The sequence below is a fragment of the Platichthys flesus genome, chromosome 19 (genome assembly GCF_949316205.1).
Source record: "Platichthys flesus chromosome 19, fPlaFle2.1, whole genome shotgun sequence".
Taxonomy (NCBI): Eukaryota; Metazoa; Chordata; class Actinopteri; order Pleuronectiformes; family Pleuronectidae; genus Platichthys; species Platichthys flesus.
Window position 1 is genome coordinate 14044242 of NC_084963.1, and position 23043 is coordinate 14067284.

General features: G+C 41.2%; 1 protein-coding gene across 1 annotated transcript in view; it reads right to left on the bottom strand.

Moving 5' to 3' along the window:
- lamc3 (laminin, gamma 3) overlaps window positions 1-23043 on the bottom strand; it is a 97259-nt gene that overhangs the window by 64153 nt on the left and 10063 nt on the right. Inside the window, exons 3-4 of the mRNA XM_062412181.1 lie at window positions 9373-9503; window positions 7107-7273 (exon numbers count right to left, since the gene is read on the bottom strand). Coding sequence (XP_062268165.1) covers window positions 7107-7273; window positions 9373-9503 — 298 coding nt within the window. The remainder of the gene's footprint in view (window positions 1-7106; window positions 7274-9372; window positions 9504-23043) is intronic.

Here is a 23043-nt window from a genome sequence, read left to right on the forward strand (position 1 = left end):
TGTATGTTTACATAATCAAAATGGAAGAATTACATCTATGTTGAGCATTTTAAAGTGATTTTATTTTTTAATGGCCAAACGATAGCCCGAAAGAAAGTAATTAGCAATCTGGGCAGAATGACTACAATGACATTTCAAGTCCCGAAACTCAGTTTTTCCTATTGACACAAAAACAATATAAACTGTTTATGAAAATGTTTCCCCTGAACAGAATTTTGGTAAAGCTCAGATTTTAGCAACTTAAAACGAGGATTAAAGGCAAAGAAAAAGATAAATTTCAATTGACTTCAGCCTGTACATGTAGACAGGGCCTGTTCCTTAATGATGAGGCCGTGCTAGGTTATTAGCATTCTGATTTCAGGAGATATCGCTCAATAAATCACAATAAATAGGTCAATGTGTCCAATACTTACTCACGACTTTCACATGACGTCAAAACCGTTATTTCTTTACATTCTTTAAATCTTTTTCAGAATTATTTGAATAAGATACTTAAGTAGTTTTCCCCTTTAATAAACAACAATAAATGGACAATTAATCATGTGTTAAATAGGGCGCCCACAATGGAGACTATATATTGAAGAGAGGTGTCTTTGTGACAGTGAATTTATATAGGTTATTTGTCTCTGTTGTGATCAGCTGGTGACGTTTCCAGGCTGGAGTCTTTCTCTCCCATGTCAGCTGCGATTAGTTTATGCCCCCATATAGGACCAGTATACAACTATAAAGTATAAACAGTTCAGATGATGTATAAAATACAAATGTATTGACAGTTTCTTGTGAGTGCACTTTTGCTTGACGGAATCTATGGGTTCAGAGGACCGTATGTTTTTGCATTGTCCAAAATCGCTTAAGACAGTACAGTCCACAGAGCAAACACAAAGAAAATAAAAAATACAAGTTAATACATCAGATTTTTGGCTTAAATCTACTTCTATATCTACTACTTTCAGGAGGCTTAGATTTTAAATATTGGGATTTATCTACAGTATCATATTCCTATCTGAGAAAATGATCACAGTCTCCCACTGACGGCTGCAGCCTTCAAACTTGAATCAGCGGTAAAAAAAAAGGGTTTAAAGTGTCTACCCATTGGAAAAGCCTCGGGCTAAGCCGACGACAGCGTCAAACAAACAAACAACGGAAATCACGAAGACCTGCGGGGACCTGCTCAGGCTGTAAATGATTTCAGTCTCGGAGGGGGAGAATCTTGAGGAGAATGACATCCCTTTACAACCACATGAACACACACACCAAGCAAACTGCACAAACCTTTGCATATATTTCACCAGAACTATTTAAGGACCAGAAATGAAAAAAAGTTGAAAAAATCAGCAGTCCAATGTCAAATTTAGACAAACAACCTCAAGTGATAGTGAAATTACAAATAAAAACAATGAAACAATCAAATGACCTCAAGTAAAAGGCCCCCTGAGGCTTTTATTTACCACCTTGCACTGCTTTTCACACATTAACAACAGCGAAATGTAGTTGTGATAATCACACATGATTGTCACAGCCTCTCCGCGTTTTGCTTTGGAAACAGTCTGCCTAATATTTACTTATTCAAATACACTGATAGCAATCAACCCGTGCCTGTTTTTAAAAGGTCAGAACATTTCGACGTGATGTTTCTTTACAATCTGGGGGAAAGAAAAAAACGGGGAAGGAAGGGCCGCCGTCTGTCAGCGTGGCTGTCAGACGGCGTTTAGTAATATAATATGATGGAACCTTGCTGTATCTTTAAAGTAGGTCGGTACTGAGTCACAGCGTATGGAGGGACAGGACACATTAAACTGACACACTCCATCACGGGTCACACCAGTGGGGTGACTTCAACATGTGTGAGCTGCTGTGATCGTTCACTGCTGATTCGGACGCTCCGGTTGATGTATGTTGTCTTTCACCTGTAAAACCACACTATTATTCCTCCCCTCGTAGAGGACATGGATGCTTGATTCATATCAGTCGCAGACGGATATAAATTTCCAAATGCATACTGCAGAGACGGAGATAAAAAACCAATGTCACAAACAGAGCACGGAAATTAGTCTTTTGAGGCTGCGCGGTTGGAGCGTGGTGCCTCAGCAAGTTCATTTTGTGGAGGAGAAAATTTGAGCAGTAGCTTTCAAATCCTTGCAGTTAGAGCAGAGCCTGATTAAAAAAAGACTCACAGATAAAAAGATAAAGACACCAATGCAAGAAAATAAGTGGTGAATGAACCACATTTATCTATACTGCTTCTCCAGTCTTAATGATCACACAAAGGGTTTTGCACTACAGGTCACATTCAGTACTTGTTTTACAAATGGAGTATTTCTCCAGCACACACACACTCACATGCACACACACAGACCTACACACACCTACCTCCTGAGCCAGAGCAGCCTCGATAATACGTTATTTATTGAGGGTGTACCACTTTGTTTATATTTTCGAAAGTTCAGGCTTTATCTTAATTATTTTCTAATTGTTGGGTTTCATGGTTTTGTAATCCTCCAAAGGCCACGAGTGTGTGGCGGTTTATTCCCCCTGCTAAAGGATAACTGTGTTTGCCTGAAAGAGAGACACTTGACATTCTTGGCAGATTTGTTGGAAGTTGTCGGCTTCTATCAGCACCGACAGCAGTCATCATAAACGACCAGTATAATTGCACTGCATGTGGTTTGTCTTACCTGCACCTTTCAAAATCACTCCTTTGTGCTTCAATAATTGGCGTCGATCTGTTTGGGAATTAGTGGATTGAATTACTGCCGCTTATTTGCCTGAGTGCACATATACATAACTTTAATGTATCTGTCAGCTGCTGCTGTCGGATTGTCGGCCATCGTCATTTCTGTACTTTGATCAAGTAAAATAACCTCACAACAATATTATACACAAATATTATGTAACCTCCTTCAATTCATGAATTTGCAATTTCGATTATTTCTGTTTTCTTCATGTGAAAGTATGTTATATACGCACACCCACACACAGATACTTGAGGATGTAAGTGTATGCAATTAACTTGACATGCCCATTTAGTCAGGGAGAAGTCCCGCATTATGGATAAAACGCTTATTGCAGGAGGTTAGTTGAAAATAATGATAACCCTTTCATATCCGTCAGCTAATTATATAGCTACAGTCAGCACCTGGTTAGAATGGTTTAAAAGAAGGATGTATAATTCACAATGAAAGTCTTGTTACCAAACTAACTGTGATGCAAGTGGAGAGGGGCGATGGATACAGAGGGCAGTGCTATACGCTGGACAGTGAGAGACATGGCAGAATGACTTTTCACATTTTCTTTGGCCATTAAGAGACCGAAAGCTCAACATCGAATGGCGATAGGGATGCAGGGGGTTGAAAAGAGAAGGGAGAGGGCAGATATGGGATATATGTACTAATATGTATAAAGTACACTGTAAACCCAATAGACACTATTGATTTTTAACTGTTTTAAATGATGTCTAAATATTTGCAGTAAACTCAATGAAGGGCAAACAGAAAAGTATTTGAGCTAAAACTGTGCGTACTGGTACTCAGTAGAGTGTATAGTGTATAGTGTACCTCTGCCAAGGCCCAACACCCCCCTCAACAGTTTCTTCCTAGATATCAAATTTGTTTCATGAATTATCCCCTGAGGGAATGATGGAAATGAAGAAAAAAAACGCCCAATCTCCAGTGTTAAAGAAAGTGAAAAAAGAAAAATATCCTGGATGCGCACCAAAATGTAATGGGTTCTTCCCTGACCCCTGAGGGATCCTCGGTAATCAATTCACTTGTTTAAGTGTAATCTTGCTGACAAAAAAAAACAAAGCAACCGACAAACCAACAGACAGGGACGATTTAATCTTCTTAGTGGAGGTAATGAATACAACACAATGTTGCGTGTTGCAGCCAAGTGAAGTCTCAGTTTTACACAGCCCTTTCTAGTTCAATTTGAAAGTCTGTCAGGTCTCTGTATGCTGACCATGTCCCTTTGAAATAACATAGCACTAAGTAACACCACAGTCAAACTCATTTTCCCTTCAACACCGTGTTAATAATCGTGTTCTTACAAAGCCACACAAATACCAAAAGGTCAAGTTACAAGAAAGGAAACAGACATATGTTGTAACTTAACAATCTTGTTACACGTATACTAATCACACAACTCTTGATGTTTGAGATAAGATGGAGCCCTGCATGTGAAGAAGAAAAAGAGGGGGAGGTGTTAGCTTGTTAGCAATGTGCGACTAAATGAATGCAAATGACTTGCTACAATTGAAAAGTTCCACAGTGAACGAAGGCACGACAGGAAGTATAAGTCTGCTCACCCACATGGTGAAACTTGGCGTGAACAACTTTAATTGCCTGAATTAAAACAAACCTTGTAAAGCTGTGTGCTCACTGTGTTACATTGTGTGCCTTTGTTTGACTTGTTTTAATTTGTGCACTCTTAATCTTGCACAAACTTGCACCATAGTGTGAACATGAGAAAGAAGATTAGCATATCCATATAGCAAATACAACTACAGTATTTTCTTTAACCACATGGTTACGGACCAGTTTAATTAAATATACAAAATATGTGAAACATGAGACCGGCTTGGTTCCCTGGTTTTTTTCTATGGCTCCTGGATTTTTACAGGTCAAAACTGACTGCTGAGCCAGGTGCTGTATCTGAATGAAATCTATGCGATATCCAGAAGTGTAGTGTCCCCAATCCAAATGCATCAGCAATTAAACATTCATTAATGGCTGCATTAAAAATAAAACCCTCAGTTCCTGCAGAGCCAGAGATCGTGTTCTTTTTTATTCCATTAGGGCTTATTTATACGTTCTGAAAAAGCAACTTATCCACATTAGCTTATTCCAGGGGAGTCTAAAGTTTCACACAGCCGAAGCAAACGTCTCACACTGGAAACGCTGCTGCTGCTCAACCATCTTAGATTTCTGGTGCAACTAATGTCTCATCCCCCTCAAGCCCCCAGATGTTTCAAAGCAAAGACCTCTGACAGCTCGGCCTGTATTCGTTAGCATGAAGACATCGCTCCCATAACTAGCAAGTAGAGGAGCGAGACCGTCTTGACCTCGTTTCACATTCACTAACAAAATAACTGTGTGTGTACGTGTTTTCTATGGCACTACAACATAGCAGCAAAACACTAGAGGTGGACACAAGCTTTGAAACTCAAGATTTTAGACAACGAAACAAAGCGTATTTGTAATATTTAGAAACTGTATTGCAACACAGAAACCCATTTTTCCCCATCATGCGTTGTAATGCTGAACCTATTTATAATCTTTATTCTGTAACATATAAGGCAAGTTACTTCGGGTCTTTTATATTAACAGATGGAGGAGATCCTAGTGTAAGAGTAAAACTAATCAACACCCTTCTCACCTTGTGTTGTCTAACCAGACATAACTGACAGGACATGAATTAATTATGGGCAAAGACTGTGTAATAATCCATTACTGCTATTATTTTGTACAAAACACAAAAACTACCTCCGACGCTCTGACAAGGAGGTTGCTTTATAATAGGATGTTTATAATTGTCATGTCCCACATTATTAAGTACAGCATGGTTCAACACAGCAAATATCAAGCTCTCCATCTTTGCTCGCTATGCAAACTACAGCCAAGTTGGGTCCCCCACACAAATGTCGTTGCTATTGGTTGAGGCTGTGAAGTTCACCAACACAGGAAGTGAATGTTCAACTTCCCCTCTCAGTCGCAATGAATGGAAGTGAATGGGAGTCTATATTTGTTGTCGCGTGACTGACAGAACTGCATTGAATCTCATTGGCCCGCATGTTCACAACTGCAGCTAAAATTATGAGGGCTGACCGTCTGCATGAATGGTAAAAACTTTATGGAATTAATTTAGGGTGAGTGAGCACACAGCAAATATCGTGCAGATTGTTATTAAAAGCAGCAAGTAACAAATATCCTTTGCTACTATGACAAGTTCAAATATTTCTTGGTTAGTTATGAAACTGTGGAAGGACAAATTACAATATGGTGGGCGGCCACAGTCTAGATAATTAATGGGAAACACTGCTTTGACATGGATAGGGCTTTAGCTTTGGTGGAGGTATGTGCTGTCTGTGTTTTTATGTTTTATATTTTCAGACACATATAGGGTTTTCATTTATTTGACTGTATACATTACTACTGTGCTATATTTAATGTAATTAATTTCCCCGATGCAGATTTTTATTGATAAAATGCTAAATGTCTTTGCTCTGGCTGAACACAGAGGGAATATTGTTATTGCTGCTCTAACACAGAAATATTACAGTTTGGAGCAGGTAAAAATAATTTTGTGCCAAAGAGCCGGATAGAGATTTGCAATTACACTGCGCATTCATTTTTATGCTTTAACATTCTGTCTCTCTTCAATACGGGCATATGTTTAGTTATTAATATAATCTATTAATTGAGTTGGGTGCTGTACTCTATTTAAGATGCCATCTGCTTGGAACCAAGAGTAAGAGTAATTAAAACAAGCTTGCTACTTAACAGAATTCATGAAATAAAGAAGTGAGCCACTCTCCTTTTATGGTTTTTATCCCTCAGCCAATTACAATTACTCCTCGAAAGCAAGAAAGTGCAGCGTGATGAGGCAGACCAGATAAAGCTTATTTATACATACATTTAAATTAACACACATCTTCTAAGGTGCTGTCGTTACCAATATTTGCCTGCATATTAATATAGGCTTTACAATAAAGCAATATTAACTAATTACTAAGCTTTGATGGCAGTCAAATAGTTGAATGCTGTGTGATGCTGAGTTCAACATAATAAAAGACAATTCAATTTGCAGAAAAATGCAATAAGGTTCGGCTGTAATAAACAATTGTCTTGCCAAACAGACTGCACTCCATCACTTCGGTGAGGCAGTATCTCCTCACTCATGCAGCAAATATAAAAGCTGCACGTGAGGAGATCCCAATTTCTACATACACTGGGGACTGATGGAAGGTGGTGAACAGATCTTTGTTTTTGTTGTGGACCTTTGAAAGCCTGAGTAGAGCTTGACACTTGAATTTAACACTGCCCTGAGGATTTTGCAGACGGCTGCACCCGATGGGGTTTGTGACAGCGGCCCAGAAACAGGCTACTCACTCAGACACTCGTTGGCGGAGTCCCCAGTGGCCCTGGCCCAGGGTCTGTCCTGGTAAAAGGGGTGACATCTCTGGCAGTCGGCTCCCACTGTGTGATGCTGGCAGGAACAGACCAGGCCACCATGTTCCCCATCAACGCACTCGCTGGCGTGACCGTTACACTTACATCTTAAGGGAAAAATAGACAGAGAGTTATGTAAAGGCTGCGAGTTGTTTCCCAAACACACACACACACACACACACACACACACACACACACACACACACACACACACACACACACACACACACACACACACACACACACACACACACACACACACACACACACACACACACACACACACACTTCTCTCTCTCCCTTTGCTGATTCAACTTATTCACACAGAGAATGGAGTAGATGGCTGAGGAGAGGGTGACATAAAAAGGTATTTCCACTGTAAGGAGTTGTCACCTTCTATTATCCTTCATGGGCACAAACATGGCCTGAGATGAGGTGGGGTTTTCACTCCTCTTTGACCACTGCACTATTCATTTGTGCAGCCAGTGCAATAAAATACCAGAACGGGCATCTCTATTTAAAGCAGCTCTATGACTATCAGTGTGGGCATTAAATATATCATATTTAAATAAATGTATGTTTTGTGTACACTCCATATAAGTGCATGTTTTTTTTAAGGAGTTTATATGGGCTTTATTTGATAGGACAGGGAGAGTTTTGGTGGGTAAAGGGGGGCAGAGAGAATGGGCGATGACATGCAGCAAAGGGCTGCAGGCTGGAATCGAACCCGGGCCGCGGTAGAGGTGTGCAGCCTCACAAGGCGGCGTAAAACTCACCTGGTAGAGCTGCCACCCCATTAGTGTATGTTTTAATACTTTCAATTGTATACATGTAATTGCACAACAAGAAACAGAGTATCCGCTAATAGAAAGCCGTTTCATTGCAGAGTTGTTGTTGACGCGTGGCTGTGAAAGGGGACGGGGACGCTTTGTGGCAGGTTCTGTCAAATCCAGCCAGCTGTCCGGGGTCCAGACGTACGCTCGCCTGAGGCTCAGACCCACTTATTTCTGTGCTCGTCGAGATGACAACAGCCTTGTAGCTCAGGATCCACAGATCACATCTCTCTGCTGGAGCAGACTTGAGCTGCTCAGTCATAATTCTAACTGAATTTGTTATGAGGGAGGTGACCTGAACTGTACGGGCAACATATGTGCCGTGCACAAAAAGCGATGAGCAATATGCAGAGTCCTCGTGTTGCACCAGAAGAAAAAGATGCACATACTGCATCTTTTCCATATATGTGGATATTCACCACAACACTGTATTTTTACAGAAGTTCAACTTTGGGCGTCCTTCCATTGATGTTCTGTAAAAATCACATCATCTGTGTGTAGGACAGGTGGAATCTCTGAGGTGTAGCACTGAGGTGTAAAGGCGTATGTCCACGTACAGGGAGCAGTGGCACAAAGCTAACATGTTGTCATGAGGGTCTCTCCCCCAGGTGTTGTGACATTGATGGGTAATTTGTCATGCTGCTGCCGTGATCCTAACTGTTTATGACAGGTGTCAGATCACGTTTATATTCTATCTGAAGGCTTCATCTCAACTATTTAATCGTTCGCTTCTTTCTGCAGTACGAAGGTGCAGCCGGGTCCTTGGTGCCACGTCCTCTCGCATTACCATGAGTTATAAACTAAAAGAACTGGAAGGAGGTTGGAGAACTATCTTGGTTTACCCTTCCTTTTGGCAACCTGACAGGGGGAAAGGCTTTGTTGAATACAGCTGTGCTTCTAAAGAATATTTTGACAGCTAATTTACACTATAAAATATGTTTTGAAGGAATTGCAATTTCTCCTGAGAATGATATTTATCCACGTCAAAAGGACAACAACATCCTGACTGTATCTGGAAAAGACAGGTATAAAACTGAAAAGTCACAGATAAAAATGTCCCCAATCTTAATCTGTAGATTAGGTTTAGTTTAACTATTTGTAACATACACAATGCTGGACAGCTGTTGTGTTTCCTCCTAAGCATATCTGCCCAACATAGATAAAACATGGTTGGTGTTGCATTGTGGTCGAGATCGGACACCTTAAATGCCAGAAGAAAAATAAGTACACAAGAAAAAAACATGGACGCAACAAAGCTTTTGAGGTTAGGACACGTCCTAAGCTCTTAAATGGCCCATTATGAAAGTTTCAGAAAGGTCGCTGATAAAGCGTAATGACTTTGCATAGAGGGCACATTGTTCAGTGTCTCTTACCTGCCCCCCACGGAGACATCGGAGATGGCATAGAAGTATGAGCGTAACACTTTAGCGTCCTTGAAGAACTCGTCTCCAAAGGTGTTAATCCTGTCCAATGAGATGAGCAGGTCAGTGGCGGTCACCCATTCCTGGAAAAAAATAAAAGAGAAAGGACCAAGAGGGTGAGAGGGCTGTTAGAAGCACCTTTTGATGTTGTCCACTTAAAAAATGAAAAAAATGGAATGAAAGCGAACCAGAGGGGGGCAGTCTATCAGCTAGTGCCGCTCTTGGAGACACAAGGACGCAGACGGTAAGAAGGAACAAGAAGAACAAAACCTGGCCCAGAGATCCAACTGGTTTGTGAGACGTTGGCTGAGGGAAGAAAATAATAAGTGTAGTGTAATTGCAGGAGAGCAAGCAGATGCAATGGTGGGATAATGAGTGTGGTATGGTAAGTAGAGGTGATGTCAGCAAAACAGCAGAATACAGAAGGGATAAATGGCGACAAAAAACAAAATATGAAAGAAAAACATGAGAAAAAAGACAACACGGCAGCGTTTATTCAGTATAATGGACATCACTTGGCAAAGCTCCCTTGCCCGAGATGATTCAAGCTCCTGTTTGAGCCCACCGCAAAGGTAACGACTGGCTGAAGAGTGGGAGAAGAAAGTACAGAGGGATAACGCAAACGGAGGAAAAGCAAACGGGAAGTGCAGCAGTGGCCGGAAGATAAAAGTGAGGCCAGGTAAAGGGAGAAAATGACATGAGGAATCTCTTACCTGTGAGCCAACTTTTAAACAAATAGCTGGAGAGAAAACTTTCTGTCAGATTCTTGGCTGGCTCGGGACTCTGTGGCAGGCCTGAAAGAAGCTTGTAATGGCGTACGTTTTGAAGCTCCCCCCAGAGGTGCCTTTGAAGTGTGGCGATGGGAGAGAAGGCGATCTAAGCGGATGGGCCTCCAACTTGAAACATGTGTGATGAGTTCATTCATTCATGTTTTTCCTAAGGAGCCACACTTTGTCTGCGGTAGTGCTTAAGCCTATCAAATAAGACCTGTCAGGTAGGACTGGCTTTTAAATATAATAGCCAATCCATATATAAATATAGTCATCTTTCGGAAAGTGTTCCACCGGCAAACCATATTCACCCTTATCTCTAGACAATGGAATCCGTGTTACCTAGAAACGATGCTTCGAACTGAGTAAGATGATCCATTCGTGATGAAAGGTAATAACGTGATCCTGTAACTTTTTATCTAGCACACAAGTCAAAATAGGAATTTGTCCGATATTTTACCTCGGTCATTGAGGTTATGTTGTCACTCCTGTCCTTTTGTTTGAAAGGTCATTTTGCTTGCAAGCAGGACAATGCACGAACAACTGAATGGAAGGACTTGATGGAAGGTTACAACATGGGCAAATTGGAAGACCCCCTTACATTTCAGCGTGGGGAGGAAAATCTAGGACACTTTATTATTTATTAAAAATTAAAAAAAGGAATTTTATTTTCTTAAAATTGTGAGATTTGCCAGGGAATAATGCAATGATGTTGATTAAAAAATAAATATCTATGGGCTTGTTCAATGTGATTTGGATCCATATAAATATCCAGATTTAGCAATGTGGTTTATAAGGGGACTGTTGAACCTTGGCAGAGGTGCGTGCTCGACTTAGTGTCATTCTAGTTTGGATTGTGACCTGTAAAACTCTAATGTCAGCCTCAGCTATAATTTCTGTGGAGTGTTAACTTGCGAATTGTTGAAATGCTATATATGGTATCAGCCATTGTACGCATGTTAAATAACAAAGTTGGCAATTGTTTCAAAGAACTGTAAAAAAGGAATAAAAATAAGACGATCACCTAGGAGAGGTGAGAGACTCTTGATCCTATTTAAGGCTGATTTCAATCGGGCAGCTATCTTGCTTGAGACAGCGATCACATAGTTCTTTGTACGTTTTTGTAAATGTTACAGCAGTTATGCAGGAATCATTTTGACAATACAATAGTGCATGTAGGGATACACCTCCATTAGCTGCTAGGTTGCTATGCTTGCTTATGGCTTTTATTAATGCTTATGCAATAAAAAAACAATAAAAAACATAGATTATACATTTCTGTACATATATGTCTACACAGCAGAGAATGGAGCAGAAAACGGTGGCTGTTGATCGAAAACCAGTTGTAATAAATACAATAAAAACCGTATTTATTGTTAAGAGACCAAAAAGCACCGAAATAACTGATAAACTCAAATGCCCTATCATAATCTGTACAGCCCCTGGTGACCACGGATCAAATGTAATGACATTTGCATTCATTTGTGTCACATCGACAACCGTGTAAAATAATTCTGTGTTACCCTTTACTCGGAAAGTAAGGCATATGGCTTAATTGGTCGGTAGCAAGAAAAAGTTGACACCGCTGAGCCCTCTGAGGCTCTCTTCACAGGTACCCACCATGATCTCTCACTGCTTAAAATAGCTTTAGCAGCAGTGCAGTACAAGTTTAGAACGGAGTTATCTTGAAAAGGTTTCCTTCCCTTTTTCCAAAGGAGAGGTTCTTGGGATTCCGACCACCTGTGTGGTCTGTGCCTGCAAGAGACATACTGCTGTGGCATCAAGAGGTCACAGCCCCTTATTGGGACATCTGGTGTCAATCTGCTACGCATGTCTTCCTGATTAGTTTAACCCTTTCATGGACGGTGGCACAATGGCTACTGGAATTCGGTGCCACCTGCAGGTCACATTTTTCATTAGAGGTAAAGTAAAAATATATATAAGTAGGGCTGCGTTCAGGAGGCTGTCGTGATACCCAAGTTTGGTAGAAGACATGCATTTGAATAAGTGTTTAATACATAAAACATGGCAATTATATAAACAACAAGGCCTGCATTACAATGTTGAAATGCTTCAAATAAGAGGAGAATGTTGAAATATATAAAATGAGTTAAGATTAGATAACTATTACTTAATTATATCAAATAACTTCCAAGCAGTGGCGGCCACACGTGTACAGAGCATTATAATCCATTGTGTGCACTGTCTTTTAAATATGCCAGCACTTACGTCGCTGCTGAATGGATCACATCCACTAAATGAAAGGGAACGCACCTTGGAGCCTGTTGGACACCGTTGCGAGGAAGCAAGCCGTGTTATAAAAACTGTAGCAAAATGGTGCAAAACATTTTGAAACTGAACATGTCCTAGGTCTTTTTATGGATGGACGATTTTTTTTCTTTTACAAGGTAAACATGTGTCTGTCTTTCAACAAGAACTCTGCCAGTTTCGCTGCAGTAAGTCATCCCACCTTTTTTCTTTCTTTTGAAATTGCCCCTTCACTTTAGCTCATCTTTACTTTCTTTGCCAGCCTTACACTCTCCCTCCGGCTGAAGTGCACTTCAGGATTTCCAGACAGTCGTGTGCCTTGGCAGCCCATTTAAAGCCATAGAGCTGCTATTTTGTAGTAACCGTAACTACAGAGTTGCAGAATTGAGTGCAGTTGGCTGGCGCGCTGTTGTGCCGGCTCTTGCTTATCGACTTTGCCCCTGCTTGACATGGCTCCACTGGCTAATGGGGTTTGGACAACGGTGAAGGACCCATGATGCACTGCTGTTGCCAGGGAAAACAGATGCTCATTTTTCATTTCACCTGGACATGACAAGAGTTTCTCCTATGGTTTATGAGAGGAGCTGTGCAGTTAGAGATGTGAAGCAAAGTTAAATGAGGGGAAGCAAGTTTGACAAAATTTAAAAAACAAATTATGCTTTAGCCTCCCGGTGAGGAAAGTGGTCCGAACAAAGAAAGAGAAAGCACAATAAATAACTCAACTGCAAAATGCTCACTATCCATGCTTTACTTTGACATTTCTACATCTAATATATCTCTCCTGAAATTCAGTGAGATGAGAATAATCGCTGCCTTCAAAGGGGTCTTGTTTATTGTGTTCACAAATAGAGTCCATATGACTGTGAGCAGTATTCACAACCTCGCACCTCTGAATTGTCGAAAAACGTTGAGATGTGACGTGTTTGCTTGAGACTCTGTCTTTGTTATTCAGTAGTACATATGAGAAAAATAATAATATTCTCAAACCCTCATCATTTTCTTTCTGACATTAGGCCGTTGTATTTCCTACATCAACTTCCTCAAATGCTTGCTTGCTAAATTCTTAGCCTCTGCCACATCCGTGTTGTGGAAGACAATGGGGAAGAGGGCAGTGATGTGGACTGGTTTTATACAGTCTAAATTGTGCAGAACCCAGTTCACAGCATGTTGACATTTTTTCTACGTCAAGTAATAGATATTAAGTATTCATGACTGAAGGTTGCCCCTAAAGCACAAAGACTAGCTAACTAAAGACTAAAACGCTGTGGTGAAAGTATGATGAGGTACGGCTCCTGTGTGAATAGAGGGTAGACCGACAACACATTGAATGTTAACAAGACATAATTGATGCAGGAATCCTCTCTGTTTAGTTAAACAGCCAACCTCTTTGAGGTTGTACTTGCACAGCAGTGCTTTGGGCTAAATTCAAACATCCTGAACCCCCCCCCCATTTTCTCCCTCGCTCCCCCATTTCTGTCCTTCTAACCCAACCAGAGGCAGATGGCCGCCCACCCTGAGTCGCGTTCTGTTTCAGGTTTCTTCCTGTTGAAGAGGAAGTTCCTGTTTCTTTTCTCTACTGTCACTAAACACTTGCTGATTATGGTAACTGTTGGTTTGTAAGATGAATGTATGTTGTGGTTTGGTGCTTTACAAATAAAATTGAATTAAACTGAAACAATTTGGATTCAATGTACAGCGGCGTTACCCATAGTAAAACCTATGGTTGCCATCTGAGTCGTATTGTTGCAGATCCTGACCAGGTGATAACAGCACTCGATGAAAACTCACACCCACCTTGGTCCTTGGTGTAAGTGGGCGACAAAAGTCTGCAACAAGACTCTTGGAAGTCAAATGAGTAGATGAGCCAAACCAAAAGTCAAGTGATCGCAAAGATCAATAGGACTCTTGTCTGAATCAATTTCAGAGTAATTGACCCAAAAGTTGTAGGGAGATTTTAGTCGGGGCCAAAATAATGGGTTGACAGAATGACATTGATGTCTCCAGAGCCTCGCTGCTAGCTAGTGGTTAAGAAATACAAGCAGAAATAGCCTTAAAAAAAAAATGTAAAAAGAAAGTTGAACATGCCAAAAGTCAACACTGCATAAAGCCATTCCACTTGGACAGGCCAAATATTGACAACGCGTTGGTTTTCACAGAGGTGCCTTTTTGGTTTTGATGACAGACAGATTCTGGGACAAACAATTTACAACAAGAAAACTGTGTCTCTACTCTTTTAAGGTCATGTTTATTAAAGTGTTGGATTAGATCTCCTCTAATGATAAATGATTCATTTGTGTAATAATTAGTGAATCTGGTACTGCTCCTCTTTTTTATTAATTGTTGCTTTTATGTACTCGTAGGTCATTTGCTTAGCTAGACTAACTTCCTTTATTCCATTTCGGGAATGTGATCAAGCCTCAAGTTATCGCAGCAATTTATAACAAGTAAAGGGCATAGTGGACATGACCTGCCCTTTTGTTAAATTATTAAATAAATGATTAGCATATAGTGATGATCAGAGTGTAAGTGCATGCGTTTCACCTCTCCGTACTAATGAGGGGACATTCTGGACGCTGGTGGTGCATCGCTATTGTTTCCAACGGCACGGCTTTCATGCTTTAACACACTCATAGGTGATGAAATGATTTAAATGCATTGTTAGCATTTCAGGACTCTTCCACGCTATTAAAGGAAATACCCTCTTCCATTTATCATCAGAGTATGAGACCATTATCGTATGGAAGAGTTATTAGTTATGCTTGGGAGAACAGTGCTAATTGTGTAAGGAAAAGCAGACATAGTTCCAAATATCACTTACTCCACTGAAAGGAAGCAGTTTCTTAGGGTTAATTAGTAGTCAGCCCATTACTTATTATTTGTGCAAACCGCAGCAAAAGCTTAATTAACTTTGATTCCCGCTCCCTTGGAATTTGGGCTCACAATGCTACAATGATGCTGACTTATGTATAGGCTGAGGCGTTGAGGAAGGCAATGAGCCAGTCCTTCCACCGAAGACAAGAACGTTCTCAGGAGCAAATTGGCAGCTTCACACGTGTACGTCACCTCGCGCACAACAACGTTTTTGAGGAATCAAACAGTGTTTTAGAGGTCACCTCTGCTCCGGGCCGTTATAAACCTTCACCCTCACCTTTCAAATCCATCTTGTCTCTCTCTCCCCCTGCTTGGCTCCTTCCCCTCTCCCCTCTCCGTCTCACTGTGTTTTCCTGAACTCTGAAGCCTCTGGCTGCGGGCGGTGACAGGAAAGAGAGCCATGTGCCTCATTCCAAAGTTAATAACTTTTTAATATGATTGCTTAAGTTCACTGTGCCCTCAATATATATTTCCCCCCCTTTTACTCATTGTCATTCGATGCTGGAGCTCCAATTTGCCACACAGATTTCTAGAGAGAGAGAGAGAGAGAGAGTGTTTGTGAGAGAGCGAGGGAGGGAGGGAGAGGATGGACTGGTGGCAGGGGAGACAGACAAACTGCTTTAATGGATGGCTGAACAAATTAAATTCAAATTCATACAGCAGCTTTCATCTCCTTCCTGATTATTGAAAAAAAAGCGAGAACGCTTTACAAACTCGACAACAGACCTCCCTTTGAAGTAAGCCATTACTTCGGTGAGAACATCTAAATGCCACCTTACGAGGTGACGGTTGTTTATTCCGAATCGAATCATTTACCAATGGAAACACGACACATAAGATCACTAGTATAACACAGACCACTTTGTGCAGATGATTTACAGCACACATGACAGACAGAGGCACCTGCAGATTTAAGTGTCACCCGTTGTCTTTTTTTCTTTTTTTCAGCGCAATTTTGCTTTGACCTCCCAAATATGACAAGGAGATATATTTTAAAAGCAGCGGATGAAGCGTGTGAAGTCTCTATATTGAAACGACGCACTCCTCCGACTGAGGCACAAGCGGCAAATCTGCAAAGGGATTAAAATGCTAATAAAACAGGCAGGATGCAATTCCTGTTTTTTAAGCCTCATGAAATATGCATAGCTCGGTGTGAGCCATATGCGGAGGAAATGGCACACTGTCATGCCACAGAGAGGGAACAGGGATCATGTTATGCTCTGTTGACAATCTGTATGTAAAGAGTAGGCTTTTAACCCCTGACACAAATGCCCAATCGTTGCCTCCCAGCAAGGAAAGCCAACTGAAATGTGAATTCAGAGGATAAAATATTCCTTCTGTGATCCGTCCGCATTATTATCCGTCACTAAAGCAATTTGAAAACATGTGTTTCTTAGAGCGGGGGCATTTTCTTTTACATAATGTAGGGCATGTGCAACTAGACAACAAAACTATTCATTGGTGCCGATGTTGACTTTAAAATGCTTTCCTTGTCTACGGTCATCTAAACAGGTCAAAATAAATCCCACACTGACAGCCAGATAGTCTAAATATGTTCGGCTACAGCCTGGTATGTACCTCCAGGCTTGGTTTTACTGCATTTGCTGGATCAGTGCTCATATAAATGTAATATTATTACAGGCAATTGAAAAAAAAAATAAGCAGGAGACAGAGCTTGGGGTGTTTACTCTGATTACATCAACTTTATGAAAAACACATTCCGACCGAGCAACGTTTTTTACTCGAATTCAGAGATTAAAGCATGTTTTATTGATGCGTTTTCATAGAGGAGCATCCCACGATCACTGTTACTACACTAACTATGTTCTGCTTCTCCACCATGGTGCGAGAGCTCTCTTAGGTTCGCTTCTCTGAGGAATGAAAAGAGTTCAATCCAAGTCCTCTCACTGCAAGATATTAGTGTTCTCCAGCTCCTTTACCTCGGTTCCACATGAGGAAAGGTCAGCTCGTAACAATGGCAATGTATGAGCATGTGTCATGTGGCAATCGTGAGGCATGTGGCGCACTGAAAGTAGAAGAGTCATAAAGGTGCTAAAACATGACATGTGGGCTCCATTTATTACCCTCATCCCATATAAGCCATACAAAAACCTCCCAGTAAGACAATCCCAAATGCATATTGCGATATAATCATATTCATATAGACGAGGTTTGGCTAAATGAAGAGGTATGTGAAGATGACTGACTTCTTCAGGGAGTGTGAGTGCTGCCAAAGTGCTATTTAGCAAAATTGCCAGACCCGTCTGGAGGTGACAGCAGATGTACATTTGATACGTGGACGAACAGAACTCTTTTGAGACGGAGACATGATTAAAGTATCATTACGTCTTTTCTTGGAGTTATGGTATTCAAATACCACACTGCACACAAAGGCTTTTGGTGCTTCAATTATTTAAGATATTAAATCAGCCTCAAAGAGAAAGGAATTCACTTCTGCATCATTACCTGACGTCGGATAGAGCACAAAATCAGGGAGCTACAATAGCTCAGCTTTGCCCGTGTCTTACATTGAAAGGTTTTGAATTCTTTTCAAAAGAAAGAAGTCAGTATGTTCACCTGGTTTTACCTCGCGCCACTGCAGCCACGACATGCCACAGGGACTTGTGCTCGAACCCTTCCAGATCTGCATATACTTAACATTAAGTGCCCCTTTAACACAGCTGACAGAGTACAGAATCCATATGTATGCTGCTGATACCGTTCTCCACTGCTCAGCAAAAAATGACAGACAGATGTCAGCAAGTGCAAGCGCAGGATGTGGACACTGCAGGTTTGTAGTTAAGGGAATGTCTAAACCTCAAAAACCAGACTTTATATATGCTCTTTTAACTTTTTAGCAACTTTGAAGCACCAGAGAAGCCTCAACGGTTCGTCATGGGATTAACATCTGTGGGCTTCTTGTTTACATGCTCAGGTCGGATCCTTGCCAACAGCGGAAGCCGGATAAGACCATGGTCATTAAACATTCAGCTGCAGGTTTGGATGCAATGCAGCAAAGGTTCACAGGAAAGTCCTCCTCCACACCGTCATCCCCACCATATACAATCCCCTCAACCTTCCTCAGCGTAGAGTGAGACCAGGTCCAGTGAGTGATCGACAGAGGTTCTCGTCTGAAGATAAGCCACAGTGCGCAAACCCTGAAAAAGTTATAGATCCCTGCATCAGACTGGGGGGGCTTCTACCACCAGCACTAATGGTCACACGTCTGCAAAAAATGTCTGGAAAGCCCAATTTATTAAGTATCGATTTAGGACTGGTATCGGAACAAAACCCAAAATGATACCCTAGTCACAAGGCTTTCCCATAGAAATTAAAATCTGGACAACAGAACATTGTAAATCATCAATGATAATCATTAATAAGATTAACATGTCTTATTATTTGGCATATATAGTATTTACCCGGGAGGATTCCTTGAAAGCAGCTTTTCTATGGGTTCTCCGGGTAAAACAAAGTAAATCTATTCAGCATTTACAGTACAAAGGGAAAGTGCCCTGATTTGTGTACGGTGTTGCATTTACTGTCTAAAACAAATAGCTCACCGTGTTCTTCCCTCCCTTTCCCCCTCTCCTCCATCTGCTTTACACCTTCATCTTATATTCAATAAGTAGGGCTGTTGTGGGAATGATATTTTTGACTACTCTCCCATCCCCGCCCCTTTGTGTTGAGTTTCCTGTTTTCCTCTTGTTTTTTTTTTGTATTTGTAGCTCAAGCGGGAGTATGCCTCAACATTATTTTTATGATTCACTACGTGGGAGAAAAAGAAAAAAAAAGAATAATGTTCTTTCTCATTCTACTCGCATCGCTTGTGCATCAAGAGAAAGGCTCATGTGTGTTTGTCTCTGTGCGCGATACCCAGCTGCCCCATCACCCTTAAAAATAGAAGGGGGGATGAGAGATTTAATGAAAGAAATGGTGAAATTGATCCACCTTTTTATTCTAATGGGAGAACAGATCACAGTCAATTATGGGCCTTCTCATCTCGTTGTTTAAGAGGGAGGCTGGGAGGGAGCGGTGGAGTGAGGGAGAGCAGGTGTTTGGCAGGTCGGTTGAGAGATTTGCCACCCAATCTATGTATGCTTGGCTTATATTGATCCCCCACAGCTTTATATATCAGTGGGTCGATGACATCCAAAGCATACTGAAATACAGCCAGGAGCGCCATTAGTAGCCTGCTTTTAATGTAACTAAGGCCAGTCACACGTCCATGCACAGACTTTGTGTCTTTACTTGACTTACTTTACCTCACCGTGACAATTAAGTGAGACGGTACAATATTCCCGGGAATTCAGGCATGTTTGAAAACGTTTTTCTTTTACCTCCGCCAAGGAGGATATGTTTTAATTGCCCCTTCACTCAGAAAGAAACTACTAAATATATTTCCTTAGAACTTGGTGGATGGGACATGGGTCGAGGAAGACCCTATTAAATGTTGGTGCAGCTATGTAAAGCTATTGATCACTTTCTTGAACAAAACAATCTGGCATATTTAATGGACTGATGAGTGTGTACTACTTGGTATTGATCCAAATAAAAAACAGGGTCTAGTAAATTCAAATGTGATTCAATAAGGGGTTTATATAATGGCTTAAGAGTGCATCCCTCCAAGGCCGTATATTTCATTTTAAACAGAGCTTTATTTATTGATATTTACATATTTTAAATCCAAAATGTTGAGTGCAGATTGCTAAAAGTCTGTGGTTGCATCCCGTGAGAACCACGATTGGATGTCTCTCCAATAGTTGATGATGTATTCCAAAGTGTTGGCAACAGTGTGACGACATTTGCAATCTGCACAACGACTGTGTGGTTAAAAAAAGACACTAAATCAGTGTCATGATCGTTCATGGCATGTTCACACATCAACAAGGTGTTTTTTATGTACAAATTCACTTTACAAGGAATAGATTTTTTAGATAACACCATTTAATTAACAGATCAAGACGCATTAAACAAAAAATATCCTTCTTGTGTGGCTCAACTGAACAAACAAGTTAATATAAGCAGTGAGATAACTGGTTTAAACTCAAGTTAAGGTTGATTTTGCTCAAAAAATATCTTTTTCATTTTGTTTCCTTCCATGATTTGCAACAGGTTCCATTGTCATTAGAGATTAAGGCAAGTGTCCACCCCGAACTCAATGCTCTTCTTCTTATCACGCTATTGACTCAACCTGCTTCTCGCCATGCCTCCCTAACAAAATGTCCTTAATTCCTTAATCCCACATAATCTTTCTGTACATGTGTTGCTGTTCGACTACAAAACACTGCTCACTTCACAAAATTCCAGCGGAACAAGGGGTCAAACCGGTACGTTGTGACAAACCCAGACTTCTAGTTGCCATTGTCCAGATTCCACATTTATATAACAAAGAGATAGAGGGGACGGAGTGGCAGAGTGGCAGAGGGCGAGTGTGAAGGGATTAATCAGAAAGGAACAGTTTAATAATCTCTAAACCGGAGAAAAGCTCCGCAGCCAGAACTTTTTCCTGTAAGCACTTTAAAACTGCTCTCCAGCAAAAAGTAAAATGTAGAACTAGCAGAGCAGGAGGTGAAGCAAAGTAATACACACTGACCGGGGAGAAAAGGGATGAATCAGGGAATAATGGGGTGGATGAGAGAAGACCCAAGTGGAAACTTTCAGAGAGTGTGTGTGTGTGTGTGAGTGGCTATTGCTAAGCCACAGAAATATTTTCTCCCTTTAATTCACACTTATTTTAATTCACCCGCTTTGTTGTCCCTGCAAGACAGATGGAGCGGAATCTCTGGACTTGAAGCTCAGGAGGCAAATCCAGTCCAGCGTGCAGATTCCTCTTTCACGCGGCTGCATGTCGTCTTACTGACAGCAGCCTGCCACACAATGTGCCCAGCCCATAGCGGCGCTTGAGCTAATCCAATAGTGCACTTTATTTCTATTTTCACACGCTGCAGATGCACAGGGACCTCACATATAGCAGAGACGAGGGGGAGATGTCTTTATCCTGCTGCTCAGCGCAGCTTAGCATATGCTTGAGAGCTGATGTGGCTTCACCACTTCTGTCTTCCCTCCATCCTTCCCCTGTTTAAAAATGGGACCGCTCTCGAGGAAGGCTGCCTCGTTCTTCTCTGTCGGAGGTTGAAGATATGTCACCCACTCACAGCGCCGCGCCTGGTGGTGGTGGTGGTGGGGGGGGGGGGGGGGGGGGGGGGGGTTATGACGAGACAGCCTCCGGCACACCAGGCATGTGTGTGTCAAAGGGTGGGAGCCGTTAAGGCATTTGTGATTCCATATGCAGCTTCAAGGACTTGTCAGCTGCATCACACTGTTACACTTTAAAACAATAATTAAAAGGAGCTTTAATAGTGTGATTAACACGATGAGGGTGTCAGAATATATATTCTCATCTTCAACAAGCCGTTAGAATCAGCTGACATACGCTTTATGCCTCTAAATATAAATGGTATAACTTCACGTTGTTAATCTTACCTAAATATAGCTGCTTTTATTTGCAAATTAAATTATATTTTTTTGGGGGGGAGAGGATGAAACATTACTGGGAAGCAGCAGCATTGGTGAACAAAAAGCCATCCTCTGCTAGAGTCAGGCTTCAGCAGTTTCCGTTTTCAGAGATTTGAGACACGGCGTGTGTCACGGACCCGTTTCAGGAGAGAGCTGGGGAGAAATATCGGTGTTTTGACTTCTCTATAGACAAATTTTCTTTAAATTGATTTATAACAGTCTTATTCAATAAACAGGAAATACACTGGGAGGCTGAGCGATGAACATTCTCAAAAAAATCCCCTCATTCTTATAGTGGAGAAAGATGTGTTTTTTTTCCTATAGGGCTGGGAGCTGGTTACGGTTATGCAGGCTTGCACTGCAAATCCTCCACACATCCTCCAAAGACATCCTTACTCTTCGTATTTAATGATGTGGAGGAGGACAGCTTCCCTTATGGAGGTGGCACTCGTGCATTTCCCAGACATACCTCTACACTACATGTGAGGAGAAAGGTCAGATAGAGGAAGGTGTTTATCATTATTATTGTCTTAAGGAGCGTTTAGCTCATGGCAGGACAGGGGCATGACTGTGGACTGATCAACCATAGACTGTATAGATAGATCTACACAACTCATACCTCCCTCTGAACTAATGGGAGATTACTGTAACAGATGTAGGTAGGAGTTTTTGTTGCTGCTAGTTGCCCACATCCTGTGGTGGAGGAAGTTGTGCGACTTTGAAATGATGGATACAATTCTGAATGTGGTTTGTTCATCATGTCACTCCATGCTGGGGTCATTTATGTGGGGTTTCACAGACTTGTGTTATTATTGCCTTTAGCTCATCTATGATTGACAGCGTTTTTGATTGATTATGTTGTACCTATATATATTGTATAATCTCTCACTGCAGGGTTTGTGTGGTAGGCAAACTCCAAACATAGCCTTGATTGTTACTACTTTTTCCACTCATTATACTTGGCAAAACAAATTAGTCAAATTAACACGCAATCATTATCCTACAACTTTGGCAGAAATGCGACATCAGCAACGGACAAATGATTGGGATCGATTTTGGCCTGAGACTGAAAACCTGAGGAAACGAGACGTCCTTTGCGCGATCATAAATTGATATCCTGATCTGCTTATTCTGGGAGGATATGCACATGTTTCATCTGCTCAGAAATGGGGATATTTCTTATGATTAATTCATT